This window comes from Microtus oregoni, unplaced genomic scaffold (assembly GCF_018167655.1).
Source record: "Microtus oregoni isolate MIOR12 unplaced genomic scaffold, Mior012 000056F_ref0000123, whole genome shotgun sequence".
Classification (NCBI taxonomy): Eukaryota; Metazoa; Chordata; class Mammalia; order Rodentia; family Cricetidae; genus Microtus; species Microtus oregoni.
The window spans coordinates 3017594-3029230 of record NW_024543832.1 but is presented as its reverse complement, the minus strand read 5'-3'; the positions used below and the strand labels follow the sequence as shown (position 1 = coordinate 3029230).

Sequence of the window (11637 nt, the reverse complement as noted above, 5' to 3'; positions counted from 1 at the left end):
AATCAATGTACTTTCTATAGAGGTAGGTTCTGAAATCATATATTATTCCTTGGTCCCATCTTTACTTCCTGCATGGTCTCAGAAACCTGTCATACAGTCTCAAGTCTTAATAGAACATGAACCTATACTGATGCCTGATGCAGCATCAACTCTCACAGGCCATTGGATACCTGGTGGGAAATAGACAGGACTCCCAATCCTAATGAAGAAACTATCTGCAATTGGTATGAACATGCAAGGAAAAATTAGTGCATTTCAGGGCAGTTTTACTGGCTCAATTAAATATACTTCCCAATAGGTCTTATACTAACACCAATAAATCATACAGAGGTATATTTGTAGATGTTTCTTTAACAACATAAATATATTTGGGCATTTTCTTGTCTTGATGGTATTTTGTTTATATATTTTGGTTTTTTGTTTTTGTATTTTAATGAGTCTGTGTGTGAGAGAGAGAGAGACAGGAATAAACATTAAGAGGGACAAGAGAAATGGGATTGTTTTTTAAAGATTGAAAGAAATAAAGGCTTGAAATTCAGTTAATAGGGAGGTGAGGAGGACCTATAAGTAGTTTGGAAAAAGAATAAGTATGGTCAGAGTGTATTGCTAAAGAAAATTCAAATGAAACGTGCTAGAATTTCCCTTTATTTTTATTATTATTTTTTATTTTTTTTATTGAGAAAAGGAAGAAAAAAAACAAGTTTCCACCTCCTCCCAGCCTCCCATTTCCCTCCCCCTCCTCTCACCCTTCCCCCCTCCTCCCACTCCTCTCCCCCTCCCTCTCCAGTCCAAAGAGCAGTCAGGGTTCCCTGCCCTGTGGTAAGTCCAAGGTCCTCCCCCCTCTGTCCATATCTAGGAAGGTGAACATCCAAACTGGCTAGGCTCCCACAAAGCCAGCACATTGCATAGGATCAAAACCCTGTGCCATTGCCCTTGGCTTCTCATCAGCCCTCATTGTTCGCCATGTTCAGAGAGTCCAGTTTTATCCCATGCTTTTTCAGTCACAGTCCCGCTGGCCTTAGTGAGCTCCCAGTAGATCAGCTCCACTGTCTCAGTGAGTGGGTGCACCCCTCGTGGTCCCGACTTCTTTGCTCATGTTCTCCCTCCTTCTGCTTCTCATTGGGACCTTGGAAGCTCAGTCCAGTGCTCCAGTGTGGGTATCTGTTTCTATCTCCATCCATCACCAGATGAAGGTTCTATGATGATATGCAAGATATTCGTCAGTATTGCTATAGGCTAGGGTCATTTCAGGTTCCCTATCCTCAGCTGCCCAAGGAACTAACTGGGGACCTCGGCTTGGGCTCCTGGGAGCCACTCTAGGTTCAAGTCACTTGCCAAACCTAAGGTGGCTCCCTTAACTAAGAATTGTGCTTCCGTGCTCCCCTATCCAACCTTCCTTTATCCCAATCCTCCTTTTTCCCCAAGTTCCCCACATCCTCCTCTTTTCCCTTTTCTCTCCCCATCTCCCCTTACCCCCATCCCACCCCACCCCCAAGATCCCAATTTACTCCCCGGCAATTTTGTCTACTTCCCATATCAAGAGGGTAACTATATGTTTTTCCTTTGGTTCACCTTCTTACTTAGCTCCTTTAGGATCAACAATTGTAGACTCCATGACCCTTATTTATGGCTGGAAACCAATTATGAGTGAGTACATCCCATATTCATCTTTTTGGGTCTGGGTTACCTCACTCAGGATAGTGTTTTCTATTTCCATCCATTTGCATGCAAAATTTGAGAAGTCATTGTTTTTTACCGCAGCGTCGTACTCTAATGTGTAGATATTCCACACTTTCTTCATCCATTCTTCCATTGAGGGGCATCTAGGTTGTTTCCAGGTTCTGGCTATTACAAATAATACTGCTATGAACATGGTTGAACAAATGCTATTGTCATATGATAGGGCATCTCTTGACTGGGAGAAGATCTTCACCAACCCCGCAACAGACAAAGGTCTGATCTCCAAAATATATAGAGAACTCAGGAAGCTAGACTTTAAAATGCTAATTAACCCAATTAAAAAATGGGGCACTGAACTGAACAGAGAATTCTCAGCAGAGGAAGTTCAAATGGCCAAAAGACACTTAAGGTCATGCTCAACCTCCTTAGCGATCAGGGAAATGCAAATCAAAACAACTTTGAGATATCATCTTACACCTGTCAGAATGGCTAAAATCAAAAACACCAATGATAGCCTTTGCTGGAGAGGCTGTGGAGGAAGGGGTACCCTCTTCCATTGCTGGTGGAAATGCAATCTTGTGCAACCACTTTGGAAATCAGTGTGGCGGTTTCTCAGGAAATTCGGGATCAACCTACCCCTGGACCCAGCAATACCACTCCTAGAATTTCCCTTTAAAATTGTGTGTTGAATTTTAATTTTTCAATAAACAACGGTATTGTGTAGAGACTAAATATGTTTATTAATGTTTCTGGCATGCACACGAACAAGCTAGTTGGATACTTTCCAATTTCTGGTCAGTTTCTTACTGCACTGTTCATTCCATCTCTTATAATCCAGTAGAATCTATGAAGATTTCTAAACGTTTTACTGCTCAGATGTTTTGTCACAATATGTACAGAGTCACTATAGAAAAGTGCTCCCTTCCAGACATTTTCAAGCACAGACAGAGTCAAATAAATCTTTGTCACTGATATCAAAGGGGTCCCTGGTTAAGGGTCTCAAATAAACCAGGACACAGGGGATGCAGAGCAAAAGTAGCAATTCCAACTGCATGCTGTGTGTTTATTATGCAGCCCATTTATACACTATTGAAACAATTGTTTCAGTCAACAGTTTAATCAGAAAGAGGAAGTATACGTGGGTGAAGTAATCATTCTCAAGAGAGCACGATGTATTTATTTAGGACTGTGGTTGCAAGAATATCAGAACAACTGCAAAATACCATCAGGTGGTGTGGCCACAAAAGTCTCCAGAGACATTGTCTCAATGTCTCAGATCTAATTTAAGCTATACTAAATATCTGAGCAAAGCAATTCTATATGTACTGTGCTGCAGGGCAGCCACTCCCTTAAACTCTATGGCATTCAGAACTTGTGACCAGGGGACAGGGGAGAAGAATATTTTCTTCTCTTAGCCCTGGCATTCCATAGCTGACCTGTGTCCCAACCACAGTCCTCAAATTACCACAGAGCCAGGGCAGCACAATTCCCTGAAAACTAAAGCACAGATTCCAAATCCTCACATCAAAGATTACAATTCAGTTTCCATTCACTTATTTCTAATTGGCTTACATGACATTATCAGGACAGGATTTAAGGTCAGGTGCAAATCTCTAAGATTCAGACTCTTCCTACTGTTGATCCATTTTCATTTTCTCTAAGTCAAATTGCACTCATTATCCATTCTTCAAAACACAGGCCTTTTAAAGTACTAAGTTCAAAATTGTTTCAGCTTCTAAGTCACCTAGACCTGACATGGATCAGTGTTTCCTCGTTTATATCAATGTCCTCACTCTCCTGTACAATAATGTGCAATTATTTACTCTGTCTATAAAATAGTGCAAAGTAAGTGATCTACCATGAACAGAAGTGAATTGGATCATAATTCTTCAGTTGAGAAGGTTCAAGATATCACTATTTGCCAAAGACAAGGACTTTCTTGTTCTTGCTGATGCTGGTTCATGAAACTCATAATTTTTCCAGAATGAATAACCTAAAGATCTTGTTTATAACTGTTGATGAAGGACATTGTACAGCCCTCTAGAGACATATACAACTTTTTGTCCTGCGTCTGAAGTATCTGACCACTGAGGAAATAATGGAGTATCCATTTGTGAGAGAATCAGAAAGAAGAGATCAGAACTAGGTTCCAGATACAATTCCCTTCAGAAAGAGTCTCACGAGTAGTGCAAATGGTACTCAGGCCCTTCAGCACTGATTACAAGCATCAATACTAGCACAGTGACAAAGGAAACTCATGAGCATTCTGATCAGTGAAAGTGAGCCCAGGCAGAGAAGACTGAAAAAATCCTTACCGTAAAGTGTGAGTGAGAATGCTAGACATCGATGTGTGCATGTATTTTAGGATACCTTTGCCCAGCTCAACACACATTGCCACAGCTCAGCCTGTATTGTGAAACTCACATTAGTTTAACTTAGGAAAAAAAAAACGTATGCCATCTTTTTACGATGTCACTGTGTCAAGGCTTTAGTGCATGAATCCAATGATGAGAGAAAAATATCTCTGTAAATCAATATTTCTCAATCAGCCAAAAATCCTTCACATTATCAATCATGATATCCATTAGATTCCCATGATGCTGGGCTATGAAGCACACCATCATGCACATTACCCAAGAGAGCAGAAATCCAAGGGGAATCCCACCACCTCCTGCAGTACCCTGGATTGTAGGGATAGCTGCTTCTCTACATGAAAAGAGAATCTTGTCCTCAGGGTGTTTCTCAGTGTTCTGACACCCAGAGGACATCATATAAATTCTGACTTGTGATTGAAGACAAGCCATGCATTGGACTGGTCCCAGTTTCGTCTATCCTGCAATATTAGGTCCATATGATTTTTGATCCTGAAGTTAGAGCAAAGCATATGTGAATAGCCTCACTTTCGATACCACACATTTCTGTTTAATTCTTTGAATGTTCATTTCTGATATTTAATCATATATGCATGTAAAAACTTATATATTGCTGTTAGCTTATCTCACTTTGGGGGCACATTCCATAATATTTTTCATCAGTGAAAACATTCATCTCCTAAAAAGCTTTATTAACACATTCTCTGCCAGATATGGTCCAACCAGGTCTACTTTTTCATATCTGAAATACCAGGTCTGGATATTATCCATATCTGGTATTTGAACTGTTGATCATAACTGAATCAAGGTAGAATCGAACCATGCTTATGAGCCCTGTCAAAACTGCAGCTTGTTAAACAGACTGAGTCATGGTATACATTCTGTGAGTGTCCTCTTATCCATCTTTGTCTGTTATCTAACAGGCCTTGAGGACAAAGGGGAAGAAGTGTTGAAAGGAAACTGTGTAGGTGATCTTAGAGAAGAATGGAGACAGCCTTTTGGGAGACTGCTTTAGATGAAAAAGCTCAACGTTATTCCAGGGTATGGGAATATGTAGAATTGGGTTGTCTGGGAAGATATAATAATTTGCATTAAGATGCAAGTTTCTATCATACAGTTAAATTAGTAGAAGTATGGTCCTATCAAAATTTCTAGAGCACTTGCCTAATTACTATGTGGGTCATCAAGGGTAGAATATTTGCACGAGATATGTTAAGGGTATCCCTTGAGATAACTACCAACACATTCACTATATTACTACATCCTTCTTAATATATTTTTTCTGAAGTTGGTAACTGAGCTATAGGTACCACATTGGTGCCTCCTGTTCTGTTTGCGCTTGTGTCTGCATTTCCAAGGTGGTCTTTAACTAACATAGCTATCTACAGTTGCATTGAATTTCCTGAGAGTGATGCCATTTCTTCTTTCCCTTTAGATAAAATATTTCTGTTGTATTGCATACGTAAACACATTTTCTTGCTGGAATCATCTGTTTACAATTATATTTGTTTCCATAATTCAGTTATTAGAGAAATTGATGTAATAAACTTTGATATACAAATGTTTCTATGGTATATTCCCTTATGGTCATTTATGTCAGTTTTTATGTAATAAGGTACAAAGGCAAATATAAATTGTATATATCTGAAAGGAGGCTACAAATTCTGAAAATTTAGCAGGTTATGGAATTACTAATGGCTATCATCTTCATAATCACAGTCACCTCTTATAAATCAATCTGGTATCCTTGTCTCAAAGCAAAGTAACTGTTTCAGACCTGAAATCAATTGAGATCTTAGGCCCTGATGTGATTTACAGAGGGTCTGCACAATGCTCAAGGAAGAAGTATGAGATCATTTTCCTAGAAAAGATTAGGATTTGAACCTCATCATCTTGCTACCTGACCCAGATGCCCTGTACTTCCTTTTTCTCCAACTGGACTAGGTCTTTATTTAAGAAGTTCCCTGCTTATGAATATGCAAATCACATGAACGTATGGTGGTTAATACAGGGACACGCACACACCATAACATCATATGATCAGTGTCCTCTCTACAGTCACTGAGCACACAAGGTCCTCACCATGGGATGGAGCTATATTGTCCTCTTCCTATTGGCAGCAGTTACAGGTAACACTCTCCCCAACTGCAGATTTCCACACTCTCAGGTGACAACAGCATCCACTCTGCCTTCCTCTCTGTAGGTGTGAACTCACAGATCCAGCTGCTACAGTCTGGAGCTGAGCTGGTGAGGCCGTGGGCTTCAGTGAAGATGTCTTGCAAGGCTTCAGGATACACCTTCACTAGATTCTTTATGCACTGGATGAAGCAGAAGCCTGGGCAGGGACTGGAGTGGATTGGATGGATTGATCTGTCAGATGGTGAAACTAAATATGCTCAGAATTTCCAGGGCAAGGCCACATTGACGGCAGACAAATCCTCCAGCACAGCCTACATGGAGCTCTGCAGCCTGACAACTGAAGACTCTGCAGTCTATTACTGTGCAAGACACAGTGTTGCAACCACATCCTGAATGTGTCAGAAACCCCGGAGAAACAGTAAGCTGCCCTTAGACTGAGGTGACAGGGAGATTAGCCTGGAGACTTGCTAAGAAATAATCACTAGTAATAGACTGAGCTCCCAAGGTCCCAATGAGGAGCAGAAGGAGGGAGAACATGAGCAAAGAAGTCGGGACCACGAGGGGTGCACCCACCCACTGAGACAGTGGAGCTGATCTACTGGGAGCTCACCAAGGCCAGCTGGACTGTGACTGAAAAAGCATGGGATAAAACTGGACTCTCTGAACATGGCGAACAATGAGGGCTGATGAGACGCAAAGGACAATGGCACGTTGTTTTGATCCTGCTTAATGTGCTGGCTTTGTGGGAGCATAGCCAGTTTGAATATTCACCTTCCTAGATATGGACGGAGGGGGGAGGACCTAGGACTTATCACAGGGCAGAAAACCCTAAGGGCTCTTTGGACTTGAGAGGGAGGGGGAAAGGAGTGGGGGGAGGGGGAGAAGGGTGAGAGGAGGGGGAGAAGGGTGAGAGGAGGGGGAGAAGGGTGGGAGGAGGGGGAAACTTGTTTTTTTTCTCCTTTTCTCAATAAAAAAAATAAAAAAATAAAAAAAATAAAAAATAAAAATAAAAAAAAGGGGGAGATGTAGAGGAGACCTAGCCAATCACCTTGCTTGTAGGGCAGGGTCCCCCGAGGATATTTTTTACTTACAAAGATTTGGTTTCTAGCCATAAATAAAGGACATTGAGCCTATAATTCGTGATCCTAGAGAAGCTAAATAAGAAGGTGAACCCAAAGAAAAACATATAGGCATCCTCCTGAATAACCTTCATCAGGCGACGAACGGAGACAGAGACCCACATTGGAGCACCGGACAGAAATCTCAAGGTCCAAATCAGGAGCAGAAGGAGAGAGAGCACAAGCAAGGAACTCAGGACTGCGAGGGGTGCACCCACACACTGAGACAATGGGGATGTTCTATCGGGAACTCACCAAGGCCAGCTGGCCTGGGTCTGTAAAAGCATGGGATAAAACTGGACTCGCTGAACATAGCGGACAATGAGGACTACTGAGAACTCAAGAACAGTGGCAATGGATTTTAGATCCTACTGCATGTACTGGCTTTGGGGGAGCCTAGGCAGTTTGGATGCTCACCTTACTAAACCTGGATGGAGGTGGGTGGTCCTTGGACTTCCCACTGGGAGCCCTGATTGCTCTTTGGGGCTGATGAGGGAGGGGGATTTGATTGGGGGAGGGGGGAAATGGGAGGCGGTGGCGGGGAGGAGGCAGAAATCTTTAATAAATGAATAAATAAATATAAAAAAATTAAAAAAAAAGATTGCGGGCGTGCTCCCCGATTTCCCTTCTTCTGCTTTCCTGTTCTCCACTGGAACTTCTGGTTCTGTAAGTCTATTTCCCAATTAAAGCTGAAAAAAAAAAGAAAGAAATAATCACTAGGAGTGTTCCTTTGTCTGTCAAATCAGTCTTTTAGGATTGTTGTTACCTTTTCAAAAGGACTGCTTCGATTGAAGTGATGCTGTTTCAGGATGCCTCAGAGCAGGCCACAACTGGACCAGATGTTTACCAGTCACCACCTCCATTGACATGATTCTTTTTTATAAAGCAAAATAGGACAAACTGTAGCAATACATTATGATATAAACAGCTCTTAAATCTTAGGGACTAGAACTGTTTTTAGAATAGCTGGGAATAAGCTATCATCACATCAGTATAACACAAATCAACAGGATTTAGCAAACAAAATCCCCTTTCATAGTCCAGCTTGATTTCCTACAAACAAGCAATGGCAGTTTACTTGAAGGGGTTGTTATAGATGTTGGGTTAGGTTCTTTAATCTCTTTTATGAAATCAAATTGTATGTCTTTAGTTATTGATACATTGTGGTCATGAATTTCTTTTGGCAGTAACAATCAAATTTCTTATTCTTTTAGGATTAAGGATAGAACTGAGTGTCAAGCTGTGGAATCCTGAGGGTATAGAATCTGCTACATTGGCAACAAATTAGGCTTCTCCATAGATAGCATTGGTGACAGAATAACAGGATTCCAACCTGGAAATATAAGAGGCCTGGTCCTGTTTATCAGGCAGGAAAATAGATCGATCTAGAAAACATTATTTTGAGTGACGTAACCCATACACAGAAAGACAATTAATCACATGCACTCACTCATAGGTGGTTTTTAAACATAAAGCAAAGAAAGCCAGCCTACAAACCACACTCCCAGATAATTTAGACAACAATGCAGACACTAAGAGAGACTTACATAGATCTAATCTACATGGGAATTAGCAAGTAGAAAAACACAAGATCTCCTGAGTAAATTGGGAGCAAGCAGACCTTGAGGGAGATTGAAGGAGGGTGGGGAGAGGCAGGGATGGGAGCAGAGAAAAATGTAGAGCTCAATAAATACCAATAAAAATGTATTTAAAAAAATTTTAAAAATTGGAGCTTGCATAAATTTTCTTTCTTATATGGGCACCCTATCCATCTGATGCTTTTCTGGGAATCCTCTTTACAATTATAGACTCTAGGAATTGATCATGTTTCTAAAAATAAAAATTATCCTGTTGTGATTGCCTTTCTTAAGACAAGTATATCATGTTTCACCTGAAGAAAATGTAGAACATGTCAGGGAGAAAGAGCAATTCTCGATGCTTACCATGATCAGCTGCTGACTAAGCTCAGGAACCTAGGATAGACTTTTCCCTCATACTGAGGTTAGGGTGGACTCTTGACAGGAAAAGTGTCAGTAATTCATATGAAACTAGTGGACGGGGATCCAGGCTCTGTCACAGGTAAGCACTCTGAGTTTTCCAAGCCCCTCTCCTCTACTTGAGGACTGCATGTATAAATGTAAGAAGTGATAGGCTTGAATTTTTTATCAAATTCTCTCCATTACTGCATTTCAACTTTATGTCTTCTGTTTCTCTGATCAATTAGATAATTCTATTTCTTACTACTGCACACTAAACTCAGTGTTCAGCCCCTCATATACAGTGAAGGAATGGCTTACTGTGTGGTCAGAATAACTTCATATTCATTTATAGAAACACATCAAAGGAAGAGTTGTCCTCAAGGTTGACTTCTGTGTTAGTGGAAGTAACAGCCAAATATTACTGTGATAAGCAAAGTGAGGTACATCACAGTCAGGCAAACAACACTCCCTGAATTGTGCGAGGAACAACTTTGAAGCTCATGTCCAGCAGGAGGCACACAGAACACAGGAACTCAGGGTCAGCCCAGGAGCAGGTGCAGAGACTGGCTAAGGAAGGGTTTATTTCCTTTGGGACCTTGATCTTCCCCCAAATATAACAGTTTCCTTTAGAAACCAACAGCACCAGAGTATGTAAAGAATCTACAATGCATTGAGGGATAGACTTTTTTATCTGAGTGAAAACAAGGAAACAAACTTTCTGCAGTTAACCTAAGAAAAAAGGAAGAAGTACATGCTTTTCTGGTGGTAACTTTCTCTTTTACTTCATCTTAAAAATACTGTTTGAAAATCTGTCTCTACACAGCTACTTTCACAACATACAACGATATATCTCTCTTTACATACAAAGATATGTCTCCTGCAGTTACATATTTCAACATTCAGTTACATCTTTTTCACATGACTACACATCATTCTTTTATATATTTTTCTCTTCTATATCTCTTTTCTCTACAGCTTCATTTTCCTTGCCTCCACACAGTTACAAATATAAACACAGCTACTCATCTCATTTATGTCTCTCTCACACAATTTAGCACTCTGAACAGTTCCTAGGCACAGCTCCTACATGTAGTAGCAACTCTTTCACACAGCTCTCTCACATATTTGTTCACACACACACACACACACACACACACACACACACACACGTCTACATTATTCAATTCTCTTCATTCACTCAGTATCACTTATTCACTCTCCCACACTTCTTCCATGCTTCATCTCTCACTCAGCACACACTCTCTTCACTCACATTCTGCAGCAGCTCTCACACAGCTCCACACAATCATCTCTGTCTTGTCTCCATGCTGCCACTGCTGCTCCTCAATGCTGCGTTCTTATAGCCTAAACTCTAGACAATATTGTCACATTTTCAGTGTCCATCCCTATCTCACAGCCCATAATAAGCCATGTAGTCTCTCTTAGGCCAACAATGTCATAATGACCCCTGTTCATAGCTCTAAGTTGGTAAGGGCTCCTGGACAGAAAATAGCATTTAAACTTAAGACTTAACAATAACCATTAATTAACATGACCTTGAGTGGTAGGGAGCACATGCAGACTAAAGTTTCTTCAAGCTCTGACCTTAAATCAGCAACAAAGAATACCCAGGAAAATGACTACTTTTTTTTTGTCTCTAGTATTTGCCTTCAGATGCTACCAGATGCTTTGAATCTGCTCTGATGTCCAAAGCTTACTGTCTGTGGAAAAAGCCATCTTTGTGACAGAGAACCTATGCAAGTCTGAGTATTGCAAAATATCCTCGTATTGTGTCTATCCATCAAAGTTATACAGCCTAAACAGAATTCATCCTCTTGATCAATCACAGCTATATGCTTACCCGGATAAATGTAAAACCCATTTCCAAAGAGTGCCTGCAGAACTGATTGCAAATACACTAAATAGAATCTTAACTTGAATATATCTGAGATCTGTAATTTTGAAAGCTATAAAGCAGTTCAGTGAAGTGTGAATGGATGAGTTATTCTACTCCAAATTTACAGTAATATTTTCTAATTTTTGACCTTGGCAGTATGATTATCATCTAAAATTATAAAATATTTGTTGTAATATAAATATGAATTTTAATTTTTATACCACATAGTCCACATTTTCCTCACAGTTTTATCCTTGAACCCAGAAGTACTTCAAACACTACTGAAAAAATCAGGAAAAATTTCTGCTTACACTGCAGCTCTTATCACAGACTTCAGACAGAGCATCACACTGTTATGCTTTCCAGTAGCAAAGCATCTGTAATTCAATCAGTGATCCCAGTTAGAAATCAAGTTTTCTCTCAGAATAGGCTGATACTTGCCTTTCCAATAC

General features: G+C 40.4%; 1 gene segment (V, D, J or C); it reads left to right on the top strand.

Annotated features, from left to right (window-relative positions):
• The first annotated feature begins 6135 nt into the window (after positions 1 to 6135).
• LOC121438575 lies at positions 6136 to 6584 on the top strand. The segment is given in 2 exon segments: positions 6136 to 6181; positions 6256 to 6584. Coding segments are annotated over 2 exon segments (375 nt in total).
• The last annotated feature ends 5053 nt before the right edge of the window (positions 6585 to 11637 follow it).